Genomic DNA, 26,915 nt, shown 5'->3' on the forward strand with positions numbered 1-26,915 from the left:
TGTTGTTGCTAATTGAACCGATGAAGACGAATTGTGTCATTAGAATTTCCGCCATGTCTGCGACACTTATCGCATTACGTTAGATTTCTCGATGCGCTGCACCAACTATAAATAGAGTCCGCTTCTAGCGGCCTTAGTGCTGTCCAAACGACGGGATATTTAGCAGTGTTTTTTCGACTTTCAACGTGGCTACAATTTGCTCGTCGATTCTTGTAAAATCGCGAACGAAATTCGGGTCATTTAGAACGGAACAGCTGATACTGAATGAAACATTGAATTGAAAGATATTTCTCGTAAGAAAAAGTGCACTGTGAATCTTCTCCTTATTTTTGCAAGTATTAAGGACATTCTAATAAGAATCCTTCTTTTTTCTTTTTTTTTTGTCGTAAATATACACTTCCGCTCGGAAGTTTAATCGCGTTAAAATGCGGTAAAATTGAAAGTAGAAAAATAAAATAAGTCAGGTGAGAATGATAAACTTCCCACTTGTTGAGTTTGATGTGAAATTTGGAATTTTATCGAGATGAATGGATTTCATTGAAATGAATCGAATTTTATCGAGTTGAATGAAATTAACTGAATTATATCGCACTTTTGCAATTGCACGATTAAACTTATTAGCGGTAGTGTATCTATTGCAAACGAAAGATATTCGTGATAACAGATAAAATCTTCGAGCTTCTACCACATGTGAAGTGTAGAATGAAAATTGAAGGAAATTTTACAATTAGAAAATGACCAGGTCAATTACAATCTAAAGATCATTCTGTAATAATTACACAAGATTATATTTTTTTAAATACACATATCTATTGCAAACGAAAGATAAAATCTTCGAGCTTCTATGACATCTGAAGTGTAGAAGGAAAATTAATGGAAATTTTACAATTAGAAAATGACGTGGTCAATTACGATCTGAAGCTCATTTTCTAATAATTTTAGAAGATTAGACTTTTTTTAATAATCCGTTGCAAACGAAAGATAAAATTTTCGAACTTCTATGAAACGTGAAGTGTAGGAAGAAAATTGAAGGAAATTTTACAATTACAAAATGACGTTGTCAATTACGACCTCAGGATCATTTTCTAATAATTTTAGGAGATTAGACTTTTTTTAATAATCCGTTGCAAACGAAAGATAAAATTTTGAAACTTCTATGACACGTGAAGTGTAGGAAAAGAATTGAAGGAAATTTTACAGTTAGAAAATGTGATCAATTACGATCTGAAGCTCATTTTCTAATAATTTTAGGAGATTAGACTTTTTTTATTAATCCGTTGCAAACGAAAGAAAATCTTCGAACTTCTATGACACCTGAAGTGTAGGAAAAGAATTGAAGGAAATTTTACAATTAGAAAATATGATCAATTACGATCTGAAGCTCATTTTCTAATAATTTTAGGAGATTAGACTTTTTTTTTTAAGAATCCGTTGCAAACGAAAGATAAAATCTTGGAACTTCTACATATGACACGTGAAGTGTAGGAAGAAAATTGATGGAAATTTTACAATTAGAAAATGACACGATCAATTACGATCTGAAGATCATTTAGACGGGCACAATGCGTTCCTCGATTAATAGATCGATAATTAGCACCGATAAAACGCAGAAATGCCACTTGTAAGATAAATATTTATGAGGGAAATGCAATTAAAACAATAGGAAGTGTATATCTTGATCTCGATAGGTGCGAACGACTAGCTTGTCACCTCGAAATCTTTCCGCTAGAACAATAATGGATATAAAAGTCAAGGTTGGGAAATTGTTTGCAATTCATTGTAGGAAGAAAAAAAAAAAAGAAGTATGTAATGGTTGTTGTTAAAAAGACGCGCGAAAACAAGCGTTTCGGGAAACATTCAAGGCAAGATGATATCGTTTAATCGCGACTCATCGTTCATTTTGCGTTATCATGTTTTCCTTCAGCCGGCATCGTTGATCGAGATCGAATCTGAAACCGCTTCCTGCTACTAGTAATCGTTTTTCCACTTACGTGCTCTTGTATCTGACAAGTTCGATCAAGCTTTCTCATAATCCATAATTCTCTTGCAAAACATGGTTTCACGTGTCGTTTTCGCGGAGCCATTGAAACGTGAATCATTCTGACGTTACTTAAATGTAAACCCGCTATTATTCCAATATATTACCACTATTATATCGTTATCGTATATAATACACTTTGCGTTATAACGTTATCTAAATGCGCTGGTCAATTTTAGCTATCACTTCTTTTAATATTCCACGATTGTCGTGAGCTACGCAAAATTGAAGCTATTCGTGACAATAGGAATTGTAAATACTGAAAATGTTTACGTTTTAATAAACGTATCTGTTGCAAATGAACTTTTGAATCTTCGAGCTTTTATGACACTTGAAGTGTGGGAAGAAAATTGGAGGAAATTTTGCAATTAGAAAATGGCGAGGTCAATTGAAGATCGTTCTTTCGAAAATGCAACTAGTAATGCTTTTAAGTATTTCTCACGTGGGGGAATTTTACTATGAATAATAATTATAATATTAATTCTAGCGCTAACTTTCATTTTATACTTGAATACTAAAGTAATTTCCACCAGCGATACGTGATATCTTTTGAAAGTAAAATTTCCATTAAGCGACAAAGAATACTATTGGACTCAAAGTTGGAAAACAATGCAAGAAAGTAGATTAAAGTGACAAGAATAGAATATTTGAATGTGATTTTTTCACTTAGCCTGAAATCTCTGCCAAAAATCATATTTTTCCCGCGGCATGGAATGTATTAACTAAATTAATATTGCCATTACTGCTACAATACTATAATACTTCTGTCACAAATATCTTTATCAAAGATAACAGATATCTCAGATTTAGATCACTAAAAAAGGGACGACTCTCGTTTTTCAAATATTATTGATAATATAGGTACTTCAAACTTTTCAAGTATTTATATACATATAGTTTATCTTTTGAAGAATATGAGGAGCAAAAACCTCCTCGTTCTTGCGACATTTCATGAATTCTACTGCTAACTCTGATGTTGCGTCTTATTATTAAACTAATTAACATTAACTATTCCAAGTTAAGTACTATTAACATCAATATACAATAATTCTGTCACCAATATTTTTATCAAAAATAAAACATCTCAAATCCATTATTTTCCAAATACTATTGATACCTCAAAAGTGCTTACTTGACCCAACATTGCAAAGAATTTTTCTTTTTAAAATTAAAATAACATGGATCGTGAATAACAATTAATACCTCAAAAGTACTGGCTTAACCATATGTTAGTCTTACTTTTAAAATTAGAATCTAAATGACAGTATAAAATATTTATTTCGTTATAACTTTATTTAATATTCGGTCTTCCTAATTATTACCTAATGTAGGAAATAAAAAGGAAATACTATAACGACACAATAATGAACATACCAAAAAACCAAGTTGTGGCATCAGAAAACACTTACGCTTTTTTTTTAATCAAATTTAAAGATTCGTTGGAAATATTGATCTAAATAATAAAATTCAACACGAACTTATGGAATGACCTAATATTATACTAATAAACGTTAAATTATCATCTTCACTCAAGTTAAATAATAACAATCACAAAACTAATAGAATAAAAATAATTTCATCGGATTCATCAGTCCCCATCAGACTGACTTATGATTAACTATCCTAATCACAAAAATTCCATAAAACATTCTTACCAAGCATTAAAGAGCCGGTATGACTTCAGAGGGCACTTCGAATGATCGATCATTTAACACGAGCGTAATTACACGCTCTGCTCATCGTCCCGTTATGCAACGAGGCTGAGCACGAAATCAACGTTGAACAATTTTTTCGCGGTACAGCGAAGATGATCCCACGTGACGGATAAAATTGACAGATCTAGGCAGAAGTTTCTAGCAATTTATTTGGATCTCCTCCTACTCGCGTGCGAAACCGCTGTTTCGCAAGGAGCAAAGCGCGGAAGTCATTCGGGAGATAATATCGCATTGTCGTCGTAAATAATTTGTCGCGGGAGCGTATTGTGTTCGAAAACACCGGTCGGCGTTTATCGCGTGGCAATTTTCGCGGTCGAAAATTGCGATGCACTCGCGTGTAATATTGGAAGTCTCGGCTGGCAAAACGACGTAACGAGGAAGAAAAATGGACGCGTGAGTGATAACCATTACGATCGTGTCGTTAATGTCGTTGCTTGTTTCGCAAATCAACTCTCGCGTAACGTACAAGGAGTAAAGATACCTTTACGGCAGCAAATGGTGCACGTTTTATAAGTTTTATACCTGTGTTTCGATATGACGAAACGAACATGTGGATGTTGAAATTAATTAACGCGTTGTTGAGCAGGCTGAATGTTAATTGTTGGTACGGTCCGATAAATTGATAGATCTGTGCAAGTTAGGAATGTTATTGTTGAGGTTGAGCGCAACGAGGAAGTCGAATTGGATCGAAGGTGAATTAAATGGGAATGAACTGTGGGAGTAAATAGTTTTAATCGTGAGGAATTTTAATTATCGGGATTAATGTTTTAGAAAAACGTAGAATGTAAAGTTTGATCAATATTGTTGAAGTTGAATGCAACGAGGAAGTCGAATTGGACCGAAGGTAGATTAAATGGGAATGAACTGAGGGAGTAAACGGTTTTAATCGTGAGGGATTTCAATTTTGAAGTTTAACTTCGGAGATTAATTTTCTTCTTTTTAAATACAGAATGTAAGATTTGATCAGTTTTGCGAATAAAATCTAATTTTTCGGTTTTCTCGGCAAAAGAGTAATCGTGAATTTTTCCTAACGAATTAGGTTTATAGTTATCGAGTTGGAGGAAGAAAATTAACTCGAATAAATACATCGAGTACCAAAAAAGAAAAGTATGATTCTGAAATTGCTTCTCGGAAATTCTAAAAGAAATACTGTTACCAATAAAAGACATCGCAAAGTGATTATCTTTATAACTATGCAATAAGGAAGCATGGAAATCAAATATAATCAAAGGCAAGTGGAAAATGAGAGTACACACTGCTAATTCTAACTATGATACATGATTAAATTAACAAATAGAATGGAATAACAATGGAATGGAGTGTGCATAAATTTCACGTCGTAAAAATGTTACTGTCGAAGCTAAATATAATAAAGGGGCACGAAAGTGCAACACGCGAATGAAATTATCGTGGCTGTGGTAAATAACATAATAAAGAAATTCTGTGGGACTTTACCCTCGTAGATTGAAAGAGAAAATCGAACCCAAGTAGGTTTATAAATCTAACTGAAACGAAAAATGTGTAGAAATTTTTGAACTTAATTTAATTCTTATTTATTCGGAATTAAAGATTCACAATTAAATTCCAAATAAGGTTGCGCACTATGGAAAATTATTAGCCTATTTAAAATCAGAAAATGAGGAAAATCGAAATACAATAAATAAAGACAGAGAATGAAAGTTGAAGAGAGAGATAGGTAGAGAAGGTTTCGTCGAAAAAATTTGGAAAATTAATAAATCTGATTAAAGTGAAAAATGAGTGTAAATTTAATTCTTATTTGCAATAATAATGAGTAACAATATTTCGGTGCACATTGAGATATAAATTCAATATTAAATATGACAAATTTCAGGTGAAAAACAGTGTGCTATGGAAAATAACTATTTAAACTCAGAAAATAAGGAAAATAGAGGTACAATAAATAAGAATAGACGATGAAATTTGAAGAGAAAGATAACTGCAGTAGGCTTTATCGGAAAAATCACAAAAATTATAAGAAGGTGCCAAAAAAAAAAAAAGGAAAAATTCCACATCAAGACTTCGTGCCATGGAAAATAATTATCCTATTTAAAGTCAGAAAATGAGTAACCTAGAGATGGAATAAATAACGATAGACGGTGAAATTTGCAGAGGTAGACAACTAGAGAAGATCTTATCGAAAAATCTGGAAAATTAAGAGAAGATGAAAAAAAAGAAGAAAAAGTGAAAATTGCATGTGCAGTCTCGTGCGATTCTGGCTGCCACATGTGCACGGAATCAGCCAGGCGCACGTAAAACCTTGAGACTGTTAAAGGGAAGAAAAGATGGAGAAATCGGAAGGAAAAGTGAAATTGAAAGTGAAGAGTTGTGCAGATGTAGAAGAGTACAAAAAAAAAAGGATCGATCTATAATCTTCTCTGTGATTAAATTATCAGAAGAACAGACATCGTAAACGCACGAGTAACAAGAAGTGATATTTCGAACGTGAGATTGATAAATAATACGGTGATAAATTATTAACGCGAAATGCATGTGCATATTAAAACATCACATGATTGATCAAATTCTGAGAATCAAACGTATTCGAGAGTAAATTGTATTGTGAACAATAACTCATGTGGTCCGTGAACTATTTTCCGAATATACACTCAGCTGCCTTCACCCAACTGTTTAATTAACAGCTTAACATACTCATGGCAACGTCAGATTTGTTTACTTACTCCGAATTATACGCAAATATTGAACTTGGTAATAACTTTCAGACACGATCAATTTCTCTCCCTTCCATTACGTGCTATATTGTCGCCCGGTAACAACAGTTCGAGGATCCATTTTCGAGGGTCTTAAGGGATTAAAAAATTACACGAAAAAACGCGTGAAACCCTCCTCGGCGCTTTTCAATGTTTAAATCGATCGAAAATACGAGGCGTTTCACACATGTCGATATCCTATTTCTCAGGCGCACAATCGATAGCTTGTCTCGCGTCGTAAATCATAATGACTTACATACGTACAACATACAACTGAATAGATAATTACGCGCGTACGCGTCCAAGTAACTTGCTGCATTTAAAACTTTTCTGATATCGTACAAATATTATTTCCTTTGATTCTTTGCTCCTTCTTGATTTACTTAAAGAGAAACTTAGAGAATTCCATCTATTTAATTTTCAACGAAATTTTATTAATTAATTTCTTCCTCGAAATGATCGATGATCTAGCCGATGAAATAAATAAATAAGAGACGCGTGGAATAATTATACGAAAAATAGAGATACAGATTAAACAAGAAACTCAAAGAATTCGATCTAATTTAATTTTCAACGAAATTTAAGTAATTAATTTCTTCCTCGAAATGATCGATGATCTAGCCGATGAAATAAATAAATAAGAGACGCGTGGAATAATTATACGAAAAATAGAGATACAGATTAAACAAGAAACTCAAAGAATTCGATCTAATTTAATTTTCAACGAAATTTAAGTAATTAATTTCTTCCTCGAAATGATCGATGATCTAGCCGATGAAATAAATAAATAAGAGACGCGTGGAATAATTATACGAAAAATAGAGATACAGATTAAACAAGAAACTCAAAGAATTCGATCTAATTTAATTTTCAACGAAATTTAAGTAATTAATTTCTTCCTCGAAATGATCGATGATCTAGCCGATGAAATAAATAAATAAGAGACGCGTGGAATAATTATACGAAAAATAGAGATACAGATTAAACAAGAAACTCAAAGAATTCGATCTAATTTAATTTTCAACGAAATTTAAGTAATTAATTTCTTCCTCGAAATGATCGATGATCTAGCCGATGAAATAAATAAATAAGAGACGCGTGGAATAATTATACGAAAAATAGAGATACAGATTAAACAAGAAACTCAAAGAATTCGATCTAATTTAATTTTCAACGAAATTTAAGTAATTAATTTCTTCCTCGAAATGATCGATGATCTAGCCGATGAAATAAATAAATAAGAGACGCGTGGAATAATTATACGAAAAATAGAGATACAGATTAAACAAGAAACTCAAAGAATTCGATCTAATTTAATTTTCAACGAAATTTAAGTAATTAATTTCTTCCTCGAAATGATCGATGATCTAGCCGATGAAATAAATAAATAGGAGACGCGTGGAATAATTATACGAAAAATAGAAATACAGATTAAACAAGGAACTCAAAGAATTCGATCTAATTTAATTTTCAACGAAATTTTATTAATTAATTTCTTCCTCGAAATGATCGATGATCTAGCCGATGAAATAAATAAATAGGAGACGCGTGGAATAATTATACGAAAAATAGAAATACAGATTAAACAAGGAACTCAAAGAATTCGATCTAATTTAATTTTCAACGAAATTTTATTAATTAATTTCTTCCTCGAAATGATCGATGATCTAGCCGATGAAATAAATAAATAGGAGACGCGTGGAATATTTATACGAAAAATAGAAATACGGATTAAACAAGAAATTCGAGGAATTCGGTCTGATTTAATTAATTAATTTCTTCTTCGAATTGATCGATGGATTCAGTCGATAAAATAGGTCAATTTAGTCAATAGGAAGAAATCGGGAGAACGAAATAGCTGAGCCAGATAAACATCAGATAGAGAAGAATACACAAAAGATACGACGCGTGCAATCGAACAAATATTTTATAGTGACTAGACAAAACGACGAACAAATTGTTTATGCATCCTTAACAGTCGAAGACGCCTGACGCATCCGCTCTACTCCTCCACTGTTCAATCTACTTAATGTCGTTAGGAAAATAGTTGCGCGGATCCAGTACGCCATCGGACACGTGCGTATTATGCTAATTCGATGATGCAATTTTTTTCAAAATTACCAACACGCAAAGCCAGTTGCGTACTGGATCTTTATCTCTCTCGATCGCATAACTCCGGCTACTATAAGGACTGATTTACATGAGTTACTCGTCATACACACAATGGACGAATTATTTATCGATTATTCAAAATATAGTGTAGATTTCTCGGAAGATCGAGGAAAAAGAACTATGTAGATAGCATTTAAAATTGTTTTTTACTACCAATGTACACACAATCTCGTACGAACACCGGTGATTCATACAGCGTTAAAATTGTTTTCACGCTTTTTGCACGGTAGTTTAATGTTTATTGACAGATGAGGAAAAAGAAGAAGAAGAAGAAAAAAAGGTATCGAAGTGGAATACGATGTGCTTGCCGATAGCGCGTGCACGTAATCAGCGGATTCTAAACGTAAGAAAGAGAGAGAGAGAGAGAAAGAAAGGAAAAAATAATGTATGTATAGCACTGATAGGCGTTATCACTTCTGCTCGACTTGCCTTCACAGACCGTTTACGAAACCCCCATTTTATATCCGTATCTCCGATAGGAAGCATTACATTCGCAATTAGTTTTATCCATTATCGAAAAGGCTTGAAATATTTGCTGGAATAAGCTGGGAAATATTTACGCTCGAGTGTATACCAAATCGTTTTTCATTTCTTCACTCGAAGAATTAGGAAGAATTTAAAAAAGAACGTAGAGACACGTGAGTTATCGAAAGAATATCGACTGTCGCGAAGGATACGAGTACAATAGCGACGATTAAAATTATGCAATTTCTGATCGTGAGATAGTACAAATGATTAACAAAGGAGATGACTAAGGTGGAGCGGTATTGTTTATAAATAGTTCTCGTGTGACAATGGTTTTGTGCGTAACGTGCTCGTGATATGACAAGATCAGTTGTGGATTACAGAGAGGCTATTGAAGAGTCGTAATCTGCAGTAGTAATACTTCAAAAACGTATGAGAATAGGAGAATATTTGCATTGTTAAACAACATCGAATTCATGTTTCGAATATATATTTATGTACACAATAGATATTGTTTGACATGAATTGTCTGCTCATTGGAAGGAATATACGTAGCAAATGAAAGGACAATTTTTTTAGTAGTGAAAAATTTATTTAACTCTGCTAGTTAGTCTGGTGAATTTTTATTTATTCTTCTTTTCTAATTGCATTGTTATAAACTTCTGAACAGACAGTAGCCCTACCAATCATTTTTGTATATTTGGTTGTTCTCTAAATTTGTTTTGTTAATTACTTTTTTGGGATCAAAGGGATCACACCCTGCAATTTTAATTGAATTAAATAAATTAAAGCTTCAAACCACTGAAATCTCATTAATGGATCTAAGATAAACTGAGATAAATTAGAAAAATAATTAAACACCAGACTAAGTAAGTCAGAGTGAAAAACAAAGAATCATTTAGAAGAAACAAGAAAGAAAATATACCCAAATTTTCCTACTTAAAATATGAGTTTCCCTAATTCTCGCAATAAAAGCCACAAAATCTTGTTTCAGGTGAACAATGTCCCCATCGGTCGAGCCGCTGTCTGTTCAGAAGTTGGACGAGCTTCTGGCGCAAAGTCTCGGTAAAGACTTTCAACTAAAGCATCTAGAATGGAGGCCTCTAACCGCTCCAGGAGAAAACTTTGGAAGCGTGATGCTGGCCATCACCGCTGTTGTCACACGGGCCAACAACAAAACGGAAACACTGAATCTGGTCACGAAACTTCCACCCACTTCCACCTATCTCTTGGAGTTGTTCAACAGTCCGGTGACGTTTAAGAAAGAGCTGCATTTCTACAGTTCCATGGCGAAGGAGTTCGTGAACCTGCAGTTGGAATGTGGTATAAACGAACAGGACCTGATGATTCTTGCGCCCAAGTTCTTCGGAGGAAGACTCGGCTTGAAAAATCCGGAAAAGTTCGACGAGCAAGCAGCTATCGTACTGGAGAACCTCAAGTACAACGGTTACGGTACGGAAGATCGAATTTACGGACTGGATAGAAAGCACACGGAATTCGCGATCGAAGAATTAGCTAAACTGCACGCTCTTACGATCGCGTTGAAGACGAAGAAACCTCAACTGTACGAGAAAGTAGCGAAAATAGTGCTGTCGGAGGTTCTGAACGATATGACGGAAAAGTGTGTGGTCGATATGATCAGAAAAGCTCAAGCGGATATAGAGAGTATAGAGGAAGTTAAGCCGTATCTGGAACGTGTAAACAGGACCATAGAACATGGTATTCAGGCGAGCAGGAAGCTAGAGATACCGGAAGAACCTTGGGCGACGTTGGTGCACAATGACTTTTGGGTGAACAACATGATGTTTCGGCACAACGAACTAGGAGACTTAGTCGATATGAAGATCGTAGACTTTCAGTTGTGCTTGTACGATTACGGCATGAAAGATCTTATCTTTTTCCTTGTATCGAGTGCGAATAAGGAGGTTCTGGATAATAAACTGGACGACATGCTTGACCTCTATTACTCATGTTTCGTGAAGGTCTTGAAAAAGCTTCAAGTGGACACGGAGAAATTTTCCAAGCAGAAATACGACGAAATTGTGAACCGTTGTGCGCCTGTCAAGTTCAACCAATGCATGATGATGGCTCAAGTGATACAAGCACCTCGAGGGATCGCTCCTGAGATGAAGGATATGAAGGACAAGGACGTTTTCATGAATGTGGCAGGTAACGATACGTACACGAAGAAATTGACGCAGATTGTACGGTTGTTCGACGAAAGAGGATGGCTACTTAAATAGTAACGTTGCTTTTTTTTACATTGCTAGATTAATTGTTAACGGATTGAATAGTATTTTTTATACGTGATGCAAAGTACAAAATTTGTGGTAAACGATACGTTGTTGAAATTTGTACAAATTAAGTTCATACGAGAGTGTGTATAAAGTAAATTGTAATTTAGGAGATGTTAGAGATAGGCTCGTAGCGTGTAAGAATTTAATCTCAACGAGAAGAAGCCAAATATGTTCATAACGTTTGTTAAGATTTAAAAATTAAGTGGTTACTTAAAAAGGATCCTTCGAATCTAACGCGAGTATCTTGTTAGTTGTGAAGCTGGCTCTGTGCTTTCGAATACTTGCACCATGTTAACTCGCACGCATACCTGTTTGCTTGAAATAAAAAAGTCTATTTTATTACATAAACATAATATGAACAAGCTGCACTAATGTTGTAACAAAACCGCAGGAACAATCAGCAATAACGTTATATAAACGCTACGATAATTGCCTTAAAGTTCATTACCGTGCGTTTCTTATAATCCCTCAATTTATATTGCAATTATGTTACTAAAGAGTATTTGCGGTTAAGTGAAATAGAGATGCGCAGAGCGGAATCTTATTTTGTTTTGCATCGACAACATGTACACATGGAACCCGATAATGACACGTATTTTTATGTAACGCGACATTAAAACGCGTCAATTTAAACTACTCTTCGCTCTTCTTCCTGCCAGTTTCTCAGTTATATGAAGACGTTAAATGGGATTCATGTAAATAACGTTCACTAATCGTTAATTATGGACTAAGAGAAGGAAATCAAGGAGCAACCTTTTCGGAATAAATTCATTGATAAGTTAAACAAGAAAATTTCCTGCTTTCAATTCCAGTCAAAATGTTAATACAACAATGTTTACACGCGGGGCATAATTTATGCAACTCGTTGAGACTCGTGTTCCCTCGTGTGTCTCACTGAGCGATAAAACTATTTAAACAGATGATTCCGCAATTATTTTAAGAAAAAGAGATGTACTTACCTCCAGCAGATCCGCAACCGTGTCAGGTAAGTTGAACTCCCTCACGACGCGTAGTCGAACTTGCCTGTTAATTTCGTGGCGGGACGAGAGCGGCAAACTAATCGCTCTTTGACAACTTGGGGACTGCCTTAACTTCTGTTCTCGCTTCATCATAGCTGCCAAGGTCGCGGAATCTGGAACTTAAATAGAACGCATACCAAACCAGCCTCCTTTTGGAAAAGCAAATCTTGCGAAAACACAATAAAACTATAAAGTGAACTGATAAAGAAACAACGATCGAAATACCTGGAAACGCTGCAGCAAGAACATCCACGCCAGCTGTACCCATTGGTCTCGGTTTCTCATCAACCATGTACAAGGCATCTGGAATATCAGCCACGTACCGTGGCCTTCGCAATCTCACTAAATCTGCTTCTTGGACCATTTGTTCCTCAACTAAAGACTGCAACGCAAACAAGGATACCTTCAATTTACACAAGGATGTATATGAGAAAAAAATGTTGAAAATAACGAAAGACTTTTTCGTAGTAGGTGTTAAAACTATCAGAATGATTTAGAAGGCAAGAACATTGGGGTCGTTTGACGATAATTGAAAACAAGATAATTTCATATTAATGAACAACTTATTTATTAACACGAGCTAGATTAACTTCGTAGATAATATGATAATTGCTGAATTCGGCTTAAAGAATATCTTAATGCGTTCAAGTGATAAGATTAAAACATAATATCATCGAGATGGAAATGATTTTCGTCGTAACTGACCTTCAACAATAACAATGAATTTACGTTACGATTCTTAAGTGATTCTTTTTATAAAAATTATACGTACCTTTATTTCCTCGTAATAAGGCATGAACAGACGTGGTCTCACAAAGAATCCATTTTTCTTCCCTCCCCTTATCCAAGCATTCATCCGTAAATTTTCCCTTTCATCCCCTATCATGTGACTCGGTGGAGTCGAAACTAATCCTCTTCTAATAGCCTAAACACATAAGAGCTTCATTGTATTCCACAAAAGAATGAATAGAAATCATTATCGAACGAATTCAACGTTTCATACCTGAGCTAATGCTTCGCTATTAGGGGGCAATATGTGATCCATTCTGACAAGCGGCAAAAGTGCACTAAGTATCTCTCGCAGCTCTATGTCACTTAGATCTCTTTTCTTCAATCCCTTCCTGGTCACAGAGTGCACCGTATGACTGAGCAAATTTGGTTCCCGGTCCTCCATACGACGCACCAATTCTTGTTCCCCCCACTTGAGTACTGCCTGCAGTATTTCAAGTTCACTTGCTTGCAAAAAATGGCTCTGCAAAACGTTCGCCAAATGTGCGTGATCCAATTGATGGAGAATAGAGGAAGAAGCGACTGGCTGGAATTCCTCTCTCAAATAATGCAACGCTTGCCTGTGTACCCATGCAGAACCGTGAGGTTGACTGCCCCATCTGCAAAAAGAAATAATTGCTCGTTGATAAGGGTACGGTTTCAAAGAAAGCTGATGAAATTAAGAAGGCTATAAATTATGAAAAAAATTACTTCAAAACGATTGGAAGCGACTCCAATGTAAGGTATTCTAAAATAAGATCTTCACAACCCTGTGACAATATATCTAGCTCCAAAAATCGCCCAATTTGGTACAATTCCATTGCTTCTTCTAAGGGACTTGGTCGAACACGTCCAGTATGAGTAAGAGCCTGAACCTGAGAACAAACATAAAAAAGGAAATGAACTGACAATCTAATCATGAATTATCCACCTTGAAATTACTAGTAGAAGTTATGTGAACAATAAATGCAATATTGGAAAACAACAAAAAGATGTTTATATAAGTACATAACATTCTTGCCTCTGAATACTAGCTGCTTTAAATGGAAATGAAAATACACTTGTAGGAAATAATATAATTACCTCTCCAAGACTACCAGCGCTGTTCCCGCAACCATTACCTCTCATAATTAACGATAAATCAACTGTATCTAAATACACTGCTTGTAATAATACTCTGGCGTATCGTTTGGGTATTACACTCTCATCCAAAACTATTCTAGTAGGTATATGAAGCGCTCTTTCTGTGTGATCTTCCCCCGATCTAGTCCGTCTTTGTATTAAGTTCCTGAAGAACGGGGATCTCGCAGAAAGTATCGCTTTATGACATGGCAGTTCTAACTTTGGCCGGAATCCGTATTCTGAACTTCCACTATCTGGTCTCTGGTAATCACTATCCGACGTGAACACTAATGCTGCGTCCGCGTAATCACCGGTGACGAGCAGGTATCTGAGATCGTGTTCCAATGGATTCGGCGTGCCGAATTCCTCGCTCAGCCGTCGCAACAGATTCGCCTCGAGAGCCGCATCGTGTGGACAAATATCACCAGTGTAGAGATATCGCAGTAATGCCGAAAACATTTGTACCTCGAGATTCGGTGTTCTCAGCTCCAAGCATATCCTAGCACCGTATCCTAAAATCCAATCGAGTCGAAATCCCATTTACCAAATTACACTCAACTCGGCGACAATACCTGAACATATCCTTACGATTTACCCTTTGCTTTACTATAACGGGTGACACTCGTGTTACAGATTATACACCGGCAATTTTAAATGTAATACAATTGTGCTAAAAAATATTGAAATTTCTGTACGATACTGTTACTAAACTCCCTCTTTTGAACTATACAAGGTAGACAGAGTTGACGAACGCTTGTTCAGCAGAGGGCTATTCGCTAATCAAACGCAGAAATTAAACAGACAATTCTGATGCGTGTAACGATGTGGAGAAATCGTAGGGCAATGGGTTAAAGCGTAAAACACGCGAAAATCGTTATGTACCGGGACATCCAGCCAGCAAATCCCTAAAGTATGCGCAACGCGCCGACAATAGGGCTCTGTGAACGGGGAAGCACGCTCCACGGTAGACGAGATCCACATCAGAACAATGTTTGTAGTCGTACAACATCGACAAATCTTGTTTGTATGTGGCAGCCGGTGGTCTAGCTAATTCGGCTTGGACATGGAGATCCTTTAATGCAGCGAGCGCTTCGTACTCCTCCAAAAGCGCCGTTGCCTCTAAGTGGCTCCATGTTGAGACCAAATCTCGGATTATCCTACCGTGGTCGCAGGCCTTCGAAGACCGGCGCCTCCGGATGAATTTCTTCCGTAACGTTGCGAACCCCGTCATTTTCTTCTTCTTTTCCCTGGAAATAGAACACAGACGTGTATGTAGACATTTCTCGTTTTATCGAACTTAGCGATCGAGTATAATCAGAAAAGATCAAAGGTGCTCATTATAAGTGCTGCTAAAGAGAAAGCTACTCATCAGTTGTACATCGTTAAAATAGAATATTTATCGAGTGTAGATCTAGGCGATAAAAAGTCAAAGGTAAACAAGATAACAGAAGTCTGAGGGTAAATATTTAAATACCTGATAGCAATGCCATGTTGATCAGGAGGATTACCAGAGGATGAAAGTCTAGCTGCTTGGACCGAATCTCCACCTACACTGGTGATGCTTGACGATGCAGAAGCACCCATTCTATGTATCATGTAGGAAGCATCTCCACGCCGTCTTTTCACGAACCAGCAATCCCTTTTATCGGAATTATCAACCTCCTTTGATCGTCTACGTTGTAATACACACGGTGTCAAAATTCGGAATACATTCATTGCTCACCCAGACAACAGCCTGAAATCATTTGTGCGACTTTTATACGATAAACCTACCTCGTTAATAATCGCTGTCTTTATCTAGCGCGCTTATGAACATCGAACTTTGCAATCGACAATTTAAAACGATACCTTTTCTTTCGATATTTATTTTTATTGTTTCTCTTTTCACAACTGACAGAAATCGTGTAGTTCTACTGAAATGTTAACACGTTCCGCGGCTTACGAGGTTTAACCCTTAACTACCGGAGATCACTCGTTTCAAGGACTAATCTGAATTTTTATTTTAGGAAGGTTTTCTTTTATTCTGAAAGAAAATTTTTCCTTAGAAAGTCATTTTTTTATTTTGGAAGAAAATTTTTCCTTTGGAAGATTTTTTGTTTTTTATTTTGCAAGAAAATAAGAAAGATTCCTAATTTTTTATGTAACGGTTATACACTGCTTTCACAAAATATTGCTGAAAACCTTGACAAAAAAATTGATGCCATTAAAAATAAAATAAATATGTTAGATTTATTTTTACATAACACTGTGATTTGATAAACAAATTTGCTATCAGTGATAAATGCTGAAATACAGATGTCTGTGTAATTAAGGGTCACAGTTGTTTTACAGACTTTTTTTTCTCACGGAATCTTCTCCCTTAACATTTACTTCGTTTAAATATTGCTCAATGAAGGCTTTAATCCACGTGGCGTGAAACATGTTAAACATCGATATTATCATTCATCATACAAAAAACATTTGTAAAGTGAGAGACAAAGATGTTATTTGCAGAAGTGTTTATTTCTTTTTTCCCATTCAACACCGTTGTCCGTACGAAACACTTTGCACCGTCTACAATGGACAAATGTTTCGCGAAGAAACTTCTGTGCGCGATCTCATTCTTATCTGAGTCCACGCAGACGGTTCACCTTAAACATTGACCAAATGTGTAATCGCGTATCTTGTTCGATGATGTGAAAAAAGAAGAAAAAGGTAACTCAAAAGAAAAAGTCATTATCAATTGGCAATTTTCTGGCAAAAACACGCATTTTTTTTTAAAGCGCTCCTCCTCCGTCTATAATCAAATGCAAAAAATAAATACAATTTTCGTATTCGATAAACAACTGATTTTTAACATGCATAAAAATCGATTCTTAATATGCCACCTGAAAAATCGATCGTAAAACTGATTGGCTGAAAGTATGAATTAATTTGAAATTTTTTAATTTTTGTAATTTTAATGATTGCATTGTAGAAAGTGTTGCTCTAATTTTTGCGTTGACAGAAAAAAAAGAAAATAAACGTACGCGTCCGATGAACTGATTTACGTGAAAATAACGAAAGTTGCCGATCGCATCTTAAACTTTCACTTTGTTAGCCAGCATACGATATTTACCTAGAAAGTGTACTGCATTGAATTCGGTAGCGCCTTTTAAATGGATAACGCTCAATGCTCGAAACTTTTTTCACCCATTTCCGACGAAATTATCGTGGCTTGAAAGGAACAAATTTTTCGAAGTCATCAGATTGTTCAATGACACATAATCAAAATAATGTGATCTTACAGAATTATTATCTTATCAAGCAACTGTTCTCAGAGTTGAGATATTTTTTTTTTTCAGAACTCTTTTATTGCTTGATTTACGCAAAAAGCCTCGTATAAGCACTAACTTTCTATTAAAACTAACTGCTTGCAGGCAAATGCAATGAATACTTTGGAATTGCTTGGTAACAGAAAAGTGATAACATTGATGTATAACAGTGGTGACCTCTTTGAACAGGTTGTTTATTATAGTGTCGCAAGTGCACTGGCGAAGCTACAATCTTTCTTTGATAATTTTGTGTCACAAATACATCTGTGCAATGCAATTGGTTTTCCCAAATGAAACAAAGTGTGTGAATCTCATCATGACAATCATAACTGTATGTTACATCAAATGTAACAACATAATTAATTATAATGTGTAATTGAAAGTATTTATTATTTTATAAACATATTTTGTCTACCATATTACATTAAAGAATGAAAGTGAAAAGAACTGATGTGTTAAAAAGTGATGAAAATAACAGAAATTGTGTTTAGTAAAATTAGAGTGTATTTATTTTATTATCCAATAAAATGAAGTATGAATATTTCAAAAATATGGTACACTTATTTAACGCTCTACTTGTGAAAATTGAAATACATAATTGAATATATATGGAACTCTGGGAATAACCTTGTTACAACATTTATAAATATCTAGATGACCTTTAATATTCAATCTACTTTGCACACAAAGAATAGAATGTAACGCAGGAAGCATAAAAGTTAATATCATCAGAGAAGACTCATTGATTATCTTATTTGCAATTATAAAAATATTAATACTTAAATTATAAAAGAGAAATATAAACTTTAATATCCTTTATTAATGCAATCACATTTGGTTTTACGTTTTGTAATATTCACTTAATTCATTATCATTTGTGTTTTCTTGTTACACACTTCTGCAGCATGCATACATCTAACATACAATTTTTGAAATATAAACATAATTGAATTATAAGTGTGCTACTCATTTACAAATAAAAAAATGAGACAAACTATTCAGTACCTATTTAAATAAATATACTTCTAAAGGAACATATACTACACAAATAAAAATCATTAAAAGATGAATACATTTAATAGCTAAAAATATAGTACAAATTTCTAACATTTAACTGTACATTTTTAATTTCTATATGAAACAAATAAAATAAAGTAATTAATTACAAAGAACACGTATTACTGGAAATAATTACAAATCAAATACTAATTAGCAACTACAAGTATACTGTATATATGATAATATGGATTTATGTACATTGTATAAATATACTGCTTGCACTAGAGAATGAGACACTTATAATTGGGAGCACAGTTAAATCCAATGGCACAAACACATTATTCCAAACAAATGTCTCACAAAATACACTAAAAACCACTAATTCAGCAAAGAAAAAAGGGACAACACTGCACGAGAGAAAATAAAAAGCCAGAACATCCAGTAACTCCATTACAAAACAGCCAAGAAAACTTCTACTGACAGCAACACATCGATAGGTCAATAGTAGTCAGCTGAGCTTTGATTGCGATCGCGTTACGTGGTTAACAATGCGTATGACGTACGCCTAGCAAGTTCAGTCACCTTCGCGATTACGTGAGGAAAAAATAGAGAGAGAAAAAAAAAAGAAGGAACACGTATCTAATAACGAGCGTGCAGGTATATACGTGGTGCACGATAAAATTGAGATACACGATCGACAAGCGAGCCGTAATCGCGGTTATGCGTCGAGAATGTCCAGGAAGCACGGAAGTATCTCGTTACCTGGATATCTCGGATGCATGCGTTCCGTCCATTATTTCCATTCCCGCAGGACTTCCTTGAATTCAAACTGGCACGAGTAATCATCACAAAACGCGACGGCCATGTTTATGCTCGTCAACTTAGTCTGCTTGTAAATAAAAGTTGGTCGCGGCACGATATGTACGATCCGCAGTTCGCATCTCCGTATCAACGAAATCTACGAGAAAGCTCTACGACGAACAGTTATTTAACCACGTTAAGTAAATACAATCGTGCAGACAACGAGGACGCATAATTATGAGCACAGAGGACCGTCTGGTCGTCGCACGAAAACAAACCCCGACGGCAGTCATGCTAAACTGTAGCAAGTCGACGATAGGCAAAATGAAAAGAACACGGAACGTTGAATATAACGTGTGAAATAGTTTGTTTACGTCCGCGACGCTTTCACAGGTAACAGTATCGTTTAAGGCATACACACAGCGAAGAAATTTTTCTGACACCGAAAGAGATTTATATTCCGTCTGATCATGCGCGAATACACAATTCTGCGATCAAGTACTTTAGGACCAATCCTGCGGGCGTCGAGAGTTGGAGAGGTTAGGTTTACTGATCGTTAATGGCAGTGATGATAATATTTCTTCGACATTACGAAAGAATGACGCGTTGTTGTTGTTTAAACGAATTCCATGATCGAAACGATTGTTACGAACTGTTATCCTGCGTTTCCATGGAACTAATGAATTCTTTACCCTAAAGGTGGAGCCACAATGAATGCGTTCGCAGCGCCATCTACGAGAGGCATCCAGTTGGAACTAAATCCGTTTCAAGCTCAGAAGAATGGATAGGCGAAGCTGGTAACAGGCAGATCTCGATTGAAGCGTGTATGTCGAAAAAAGCGGGAGAGAAAGTGAGAGGTTGTTCGCGTGTTGTGTTGTTCAACATCGACGTGGGGTGTCAAACGTAATTTTCAATTTCAGAAGTATACATCTGTGGAGGGAAAACTACTGTCTATAAAATGCAGTAAGTCTTGAAATCGTTTTCTTTGAATCGTCGCAAATGCGCGTCTAGTGGACAATGTTTTGTCTGTCATGTAGCTGTCACTTTCAATTTTGCAACACTCATCGCGTCGACAATAGGATTTTTTAACTTGGTAATTATCGATTTAGCAGTCACAATCATCGACTGCGATCCATGAATACGTCCATTCTCGGATCGTTAAAGCTTTGTTTGCATACAGTTTTGTTTTCGTTTTTGTCGTGTCGCATGATATTATGTACACGTACAGCTGTTAAAGCGTAATGTGATACATCGATTTGGCGCGCTCGAATATTTTACAAGTTGTTGTCCTTCTGAATGTATTTCAAGTCTGTCAAACCTTGAGATCTCTAAAAATGTCGATTAACGACATATCAGAAAATGTTTATCTCAAAAAATCACGAAATTTCGCAATTGTTATATTTGTATGTACATATACACCGACTGTTATTCTTTAATGAATATATTGTTTACGTAAGTGATTTAAATATACTTCACGAAAAAAGGAATGTGACGCAAAGAAAAGTAAATACTTGAAATGATTTTTATCTCGAATTTCGCTGAAAAAGTTGGCGGACTTCTGACGCAATATTTATATACATTTGAATAAACAATGTATTATTCGCAAATCTGTAATATTTGTTTATAAATTTTGCAATTTTAACTAATAAACATTGTATATAACTTTTTTCCATTTTATAATAAACGTAATTTTGCAATATATAAAATGTTGTAATATTACATATAGATATTGATTATTTAATACTTCATTTTAAATACAATATACATATATGGTTTAAAATATTTCAATGTGATGTAATACTATGTCCAAATTTATAATTTGTGAATTAGTAAACAACTAAATTCCATTCAGGATTGCTGATCACAATAGCAGGAAAATGTTATAATTCTTAATAACTTAAGTTTTTTAAATGTTTTTGTTTACATGCCAAATAACTTACTTATTAACAGTTTATTAACTTTATTCTTGAATATTCAATATAGTTATTTAATGTAATGTGCTATTTGAAACAAATATTATGATGAGTATAACTTCTGATTTACAGATATGGAGTCATTTTTACAGTTGTTTGATCCACACAATAGCAAGGACACAAAGAAGGAGACCTGGAATGACTCAGAAAATGAAGGTAATGGAATGTCAGATTGTGAGAATTCAAGTGTTGATGATGACCAAGAGGATAGACTACCACCAGAGCCTGAACAGGGTAATATTGAATATAAACTAAAGTTAATAAATCCATCTAGTCAAAGATTTGAACACCTTGTAACACAAATGAAATGGCGGCTTAGAGAAGGTCATGGAGAAGCTATTTATCAAATTGGTATGGAACTGCTTCATAAATTATGAATGTGTAATCAAACATCTTTAATGCAGGTGACTTACATATTTCTAAAATTATCAGGTGTAGAAGATAATGGGAAATTAACAGGCTTAACAAGAGAAGATATGAAAGCATCATTAAAAACTTTAAATGATATGGCAGCTAGATTGGGTGCTACAACAAGTATATTGCGTGAAAGACTTGCCAATTCTAAAAATAAAGATATTTCCACACACAGTAACAACAGAGAGGAAAGGAGAGTAGCAGAAGTTTTGGTAAAAAAGTTAAGAAAAGGGGATAGAGAAGATCAGGATAGTACTGTTGATTTGAGACTAGCTGTCACTGGTGCACAGGATGCTGGAAAGTCAACTCTCTTAGGTGAGAGGATTAGCAGAGGACATTTAAGGTAGAGAAATATACTTAGTGTTTACTCTGCTAAATTTATTGCACATTTAGGTCATCAAATTTGAACTGAAACGTGAATTTTAATGCATTCACAATGTACATAGGTGTATTAACCCAGGGTGGATTAGACAACGGTAGAGGAAGAGCGAGGCTCAATATGTTGCGACATCTTCATGAGATAAAAACAGGTCGTACGTCATCGATATCGCACGAAATTATAGGCTTCGATAGCGAAGGACACGTTTTGAACTATGCAGAAATGGCAACTGCAGAAGAAATTTGCGAGCACGCGTCTAAAGTGGTTACATTTATAGATTTAGCTGGGCATCGTAAATATTTGAGGACTACGGTACTGGGTCTCACAGGTACAGTAGTAACTCGATTTATGTCGACAGATTAGAAAGTTTATCAATTCAGGGAAACAATTTATAACTCTGTCTTGTAGGATATTCACCTCACCACGTAATGTTAGTCGTAGCACCGCCTATGAATGAAGCCTCGCAGGAACACATGGCTCTTTGTCTCACGTTAGGACTTCCGTTTTTTATAGTCGTAAACAAAATCGACCTTGGTTTTTGTAGTATATCCGAAACAATAAATCAACTAGAGAATGCGATTAACGCACAGGGATATTCCAAACGCTTAATAATGTACAATGATAATAAAATACCGTGGGATTATGAATCAGACATAATTCCGATGTTTAATGTTAGTTGTGTCACTGGGGAGGGTTTGGAAGACTTAACAAATTTCATTAAGAATTTATCGCCACATGACGTAAATTCTACAGATTCAGATTCTGAATCGTGCCTCTTTCAAATCGATGAAACCTTTAGGTATATACTTTCTTATATAAACTTGATCAGATAATCTTGTTTAGTATTCTTGTGGCATATAAACTCAATACGTTGTTTTCTTTTATTTCTTATAGGGTAGCAGGTTTGAACGAACCTGTTTTAGGAGGATTGCTCGTGAAAGGAGCAATCGCCCCTGGCACTCGTTTACTGGTAGGGCCTTTACGAGACGGTGAATTTAGCCCTGTAAAAGTTGTTAGTTTACATCGTAACAAGGCTCCGTGTTGCTTAGTAAGAGCTTCACAAAGTGCTAGTCTAACATTAGCACCACCAACGAATCGAAGTCCGCCTTTACCTCATTTACGGCCTGGGATGGTATTAGTATCACTATGGGACCAGCCACGCGCAACTCTTTTCTTCCAAGTACGACCGATATGTTGATACTTTGTACTCAATGTACGTGGTACTTCAATAAAATAATAATAAAAATGTTATATCATTTTTTAGGCAACTGTGTTAATAGTTTATCATGCAACCGCAATATTTTCTGGATTCCAAACGACCGTACATGTAGGGAACGTAAGGCAAACGTGTATCATCAAAGGAATAATGGACGCGAAAGATAGAGGTTTGCAAACGAACGACACAGCGTCTGTGTTGTTCAGGTTTGTTAATCATCCAGAATATCTGCACGTTGGCATGAGACTTTTACTACGAGAGGGTCGAACCAAAGGAATTGGTAAAATAACGCAGATATTTCCATTGATCGGTCAACAGAACAGTATGCAGTAAATAAAAAAAAATTTGTTTGCGTGTAAAAAGTATTAATACTACAAAAAGGTTTTAAATGAGGATAATAAGAAATTTAGTTATTTTAACGTTAGAAGTAATTATGCCACGCGCCTAGCACAAGTATCTTAAAATGATCGGTACTATCGCCTTTATAAAGTATAAAGACGTAACCCTTTTTGTTTTCGAAACAGATTTTTTTGGGGCATAATTTAGACACACACACACACACACAGTTAGGGGTTTAATTTAGTTTTCCGTACTTTTAAAATAGAGAAGTTTTTTTTTTACATGAAAAAGACGCCAGATGTTCTTGACAACGATTTCTGTATTTTCTCTCATTTGAAAAATATATATTGGATTGTTAAGAATTGTAACATTGCAAACGAAGCAATATGGAGTGAACAATAGCAAATATCAATTCGTTCGTTAATAAATAATAAATACTTTTGCTTCAGGTGCGTAAAAGAAAGTAAACTCTACTTTAAGCAAAAAAGATCTTAGGGTCGTAAAGTTTAATGACGCTAACCGTACATTCGTTTCATTATAATATTTATGAATTTACACATGTCTATCTTTATTTCGTGTCACGAAATAAAAAGAAAAACTCGTTTCACCATTTAACGTCATCCTTTTGCGTGTGACGCTCGAAATTAAAAATTTGTCGTGAGAACATTCATTACAATAATGCAATGTTTCTCTGTGAAATTTTATCTTGACTACGAACTTGTTCGTTTTAACAGTGTTTAAAAAACAAAAAAGAGAGTTTAGAATACTTCACAATCGATTGCTGTCATTAAATGATAACAGTCGAATGCAATATCATGTTCAACCCAGAAGACTTTAGAATCAAAGAAAGAGATTATATTATATAAAAGACAAAAAAGAACTGCGTGTTAAAGGAAGTTACTTAAGGCGGTTGTATTTGCGTGAATGTCTAAATTGAAAATTATCCATGGTTACATATCTTCGAAAAAAGAAAAAGAAAAGTTGCGTTGTTGTTAATCATTATACAGCCGTCTGAGACAAAAGAATTTCAATTTATTTACGTTAAATACTAAAAAGTTAAAGCTGTATTATAAACTGTAAAATATTCTGAATAAAACAGACAAGTTTGCACATCTATTCGAAGTCGTTTTCCTTCGTCGCCATGAGTAACTCATATTTTTACGATTTATAATCGCGCTATTAAAATCGCAGATACAAGCATTATTTTTTATCGTTGAAAGAGAAGGAGGTCGGTGAAAGTGACAATTGATAAAATGACCTCAAATGTCAAGTCACATTGTTACCACATCCAGCAATACCACGTGTAATAAAAAAGAAACACATTTATTCTTTACGATTACATAATATCAATAACTTAGGATAATACTACTGCTAAAGTGCAATTTCATACAATTTAACGCTAGGTTGCGCTTGGAAGTAACATACGAAAGCGTTAAATTTCGAGAGAGAGAAAGAACAAAAAAAAAATACTGCTCCGTCAGGAATAGGGAATTACCATCTATAAATCGTTTCAGCTCGATTGCATTCGTAAGCAGCGCGTGGAGTTCAAGCCTTGCGAAGACTGAAATTCCAGGAAAACGGTATAAATAAATCACGCTTGAAACATTCGTAATCCACTTACACGAAAGAAAGAAAAAATAAAAAACTGCGTCCTTCCGCCAGGGCAGGTTTTATTCGATCCTCATGCGAAACACGATTCCCCTTTCAGGAAACGATAATCGTGCCCGCATGACCAGCACACTATTCTACTACGTGAACAGCCTCGAGCAAACTAGGACGATAGAAGCTGTGATAAATAGTATCGATTACAGGAAAAAAGCTAATAATTCTTCTCTTCACTTTCCCCAGCAGTCATCTTCAACGTCACACTCGTAGGAATACTTTTTTTTTAATTTCAGATTACGTGACCTGATAGTTCGGCGTGGGAGTGTTTAACGTGCCCCAGAAGAGCACCAGCCTCGTCGGGTCGTGTCTGATAAAGAAGATGAAGGGTCTATTCGCTATGACCCTCTTCTGATTGCCGTCACGCTCCAGCACTATGGCAGTCACGGCTGCAGCCTCGGTACCCTTCTCCGTGATATCAATCTCCACTTTGTGAAGAACATTGGAAGCGTAAAGATGAGGGTTCACCAAGGTTGCGGTGTTCCTCAGCCCGTCCAACCCGTATGACGGGAAATTCCGTTGCCTGATGAACTCCAAGAAATCTCGATTTATCGGCCTGCTCTGCCTCTTGTTTCGTCTTTTTTGTCCCGTCTCTTCAAAGCGGTACTTATTTCCTTCAAGATTTACGACCTTCACGTCATTATACTCGTTCGCTTCAGTACCTTTCTCCATAGTATACGAGTCTCTATTTTTCAGAATTGGCTCTTTGTTGTCTCCGGTGTCACGAGCTCTGCGATTCTTCTGGATGGAAAACCCGTTGGACCATTGTTTCACGGTGTAATCACGAAGCTTGTCCTCGTACGTAAAGTAATTCCTCCTGACTACGTGATTCTGTGTCTGACCCGTTGGTTCGTTGTCTTCATTTATGCGAGAGAAGATCAGTACGTTGTCACTATTGTACGGTTGTCGTTGCGCCGTGCCTCTTTGTATAGTTGGAGGAGGTTGTGGTGTTGTGCGTACTGCCATCGAGGCCGCTGCAGTTTGCATGTTACCGTTGTTTCCGTTGTTCTTTTGAGACATTAGGCTTAAATCTGCTGTTGCTGGGTTGAACAGAGAGTTCAGGCCTAGTTTTGTGAGAGTAGACCTTAGACTAAGACTGCTGCTCAGCTTCATACGCGGCATACCGACGATACAGGTTTCGTTCTTCATGTTTCTGATCAGATTCTCGATTATATCGACTGATAATTGGTTCTGGAATTCTCGAAGAGCTTTTGCACCCTTGGCTGTCGGGAGAAGGATGTACATTGACATCTGAAAAGAAATTCAAGAGTAATTTAATAATATGTAAGAGAAATTGTGTTTCTTAACCCTTTCACGGTTTCACCTGAATAGCTAAATATATAATAATTTCATTAAACTGTGAAAGAGTTAATAATATCAATGCAAATTGTTGCTAACGATGTGTATTTTTAAGTTCTACAGTTGTGGAAAAATTTATTTTGAAATAAGATAAAATGCAACTATAAATACTGATCTATTCAAAAGCTTAAAGTTGAAGTTTGTAATTAGATTAC

At 35.5% G+C, this 26,915-nt stretch overlaps 4 protein-coding genes across 10 annotated transcripts in view; 2 read left to right on the top strand and 2 right to left on the bottom strand.

Annotated features, from left to right (window-relative positions):
- LOC108572799 (BTB/POZ domain-containing protein 7) overlaps window positions 1-19,685 on the bottom strand; it is a 25,991-nt gene extending 6,306 nt beyond the window's left edge. Inside the window, exons 1-9 of the mRNA XM_017935100.1 lie at window positions 19,380-19,685; window positions 15,800-16,060; window positions 15,208-15,572; window positions 14,287-14,837; window positions 13,915-14,078; window positions 13,439-13,823; window positions 13,208-13,360; window positions 12,661-12,817; window positions 12,376-12,554 (exon numbers count right to left, since the gene is read on the bottom strand). Of these exons, the coding sequence (XP_017790589.1) occupies window positions 12,376-12,554; window positions 12,661-12,817; window positions 13,208-13,360; window positions 13,439-13,823; window positions 13,915-14,078; window positions 14,287-14,837; window positions 15,208-15,572; window positions 15,800-16,041 (2,196 nt within the window). The 5' untranslated portion in view covers window positions 16,042-16,060; window positions 19,380-19,685. The remainder of the gene's footprint in view (window positions 1-12,375; window positions 12,555-12,660; window positions 12,818-13,207; window positions 13,361-13,438; window positions 13,824-13,914; window positions 14,079-14,286; window positions 14,838-15,207; window positions 15,573-15,799; window positions 16,061-19,379) is intronic.
- The window catches only part of LOC108572801, a 23,966-nt gene extending 3,652 nt beyond the window's left edge, over window positions 1-20,314 (top strand). Inside the window, exons 1-3 of one of the 7 annotated variants that reach the window (XM_017935106.1) lie at window positions 155-335; window positions 10,114-11,288; window positions 20,118-20,314. In XM_017935106.1, coding sequence (XP_017790595.1) covers window positions 10,121-11,288; window positions 20,118-20,206 — 1,257 coding nt within the window. In that variant the 5' untranslated portion in view covers window positions 155-335; window positions 10,114-10,120 and the 3' untranslated portion in view covers window positions 20,207-20,314. Of the gene's footprint in view, window positions 1-154; window positions 336-4,112; window positions 4,147-9,149; window positions 9,293-9,477; window positions 9,550-10,113; window positions 11,289-20,117 lie in introns of those variants that run through there. The other 6 variants (XM_017935108.1, XM_017935104.1, XM_017935109.1 and 3 more) reach the window with 6 other exon arrangements.
- LOC108572800 (GTP-binding protein 2) lies at window positions 20,194-24,031 on the top strand. Its single transcript, XM_017935102.1, has 8 exons — window positions 20,194-20,268; window positions 20,339-20,381; window positions 21,464-21,742; window positions 21,824-22,120; window positions 22,252-22,512; window positions 22,593-22,983; window positions 23,079-23,364; window positions 23,449-24,031. The coding sequence occupies exons 1-8, from the start codon at window positions 20,245-20,247 to the stop codon at window positions 23,731-23,733; spliced, it is 1,866 nt and encodes a 621-aa protein (XP_017790591.1). The 5' UTR covers window positions 20,194-20,244; the 3' UTR covers window positions 23,734-24,031.
- A 1,607-nt stretch (window positions 24,032-25,638) lies between these two features.
- Window positions 25,639-26,915, bottom strand: part of LOC108572653 (leukocyte elastase inhibitor A-like) — a 12,928-nt gene continuing 11,651 nt past the window's right edge. The window contains 1 exon segment of the mRNA XM_017934915.1: window positions 25,639-26,708. Within this exon segment, the coding sequence (XP_017790404.1) occupies window positions 25,639-26,708 (1,070 nt within the window).

The sequence above is a fragment of the Habropoda laboriosa genome, unplaced genomic scaffold (assembly GCF_001263275.1).
Source record: "Habropoda laboriosa isolate 0110345459 unplaced genomic scaffold, ASM126327v1 scaffold22, whole genome shotgun sequence".
In the NCBI taxonomy this organism is placed as follows: Eukaryota; Metazoa; Arthropoda; class Insecta; order Hymenoptera; family Apidae; genus Habropoda; species Habropoda laboriosa.

What these genes read in the sequence shown, in the direction of transcription:
- LOC108572800 (XM_017935102.1), top strand. Translation starts at nt 20,245, where the DNA reads ATGTCGAAAAAAGCGGGAGAGAAA. An exon ending in CAAATCGATGAAACCTTTAG is followed by an intron (nt 22,984 to 23,078) that starts GTATATACTTTC and finishes TATTTCTTATAG; the next exon opens with GGTAGCAGGTTTGAACGAAC. An exon ending in GCGCAACTCTTTTCTTCCAA is followed by an intron (nt 23,365 to 23,448) that starts GTACGACCGATA and finishes ATCATTTTTTAG; the next exon opens with GCAACTGTGTTAATAGTTTA.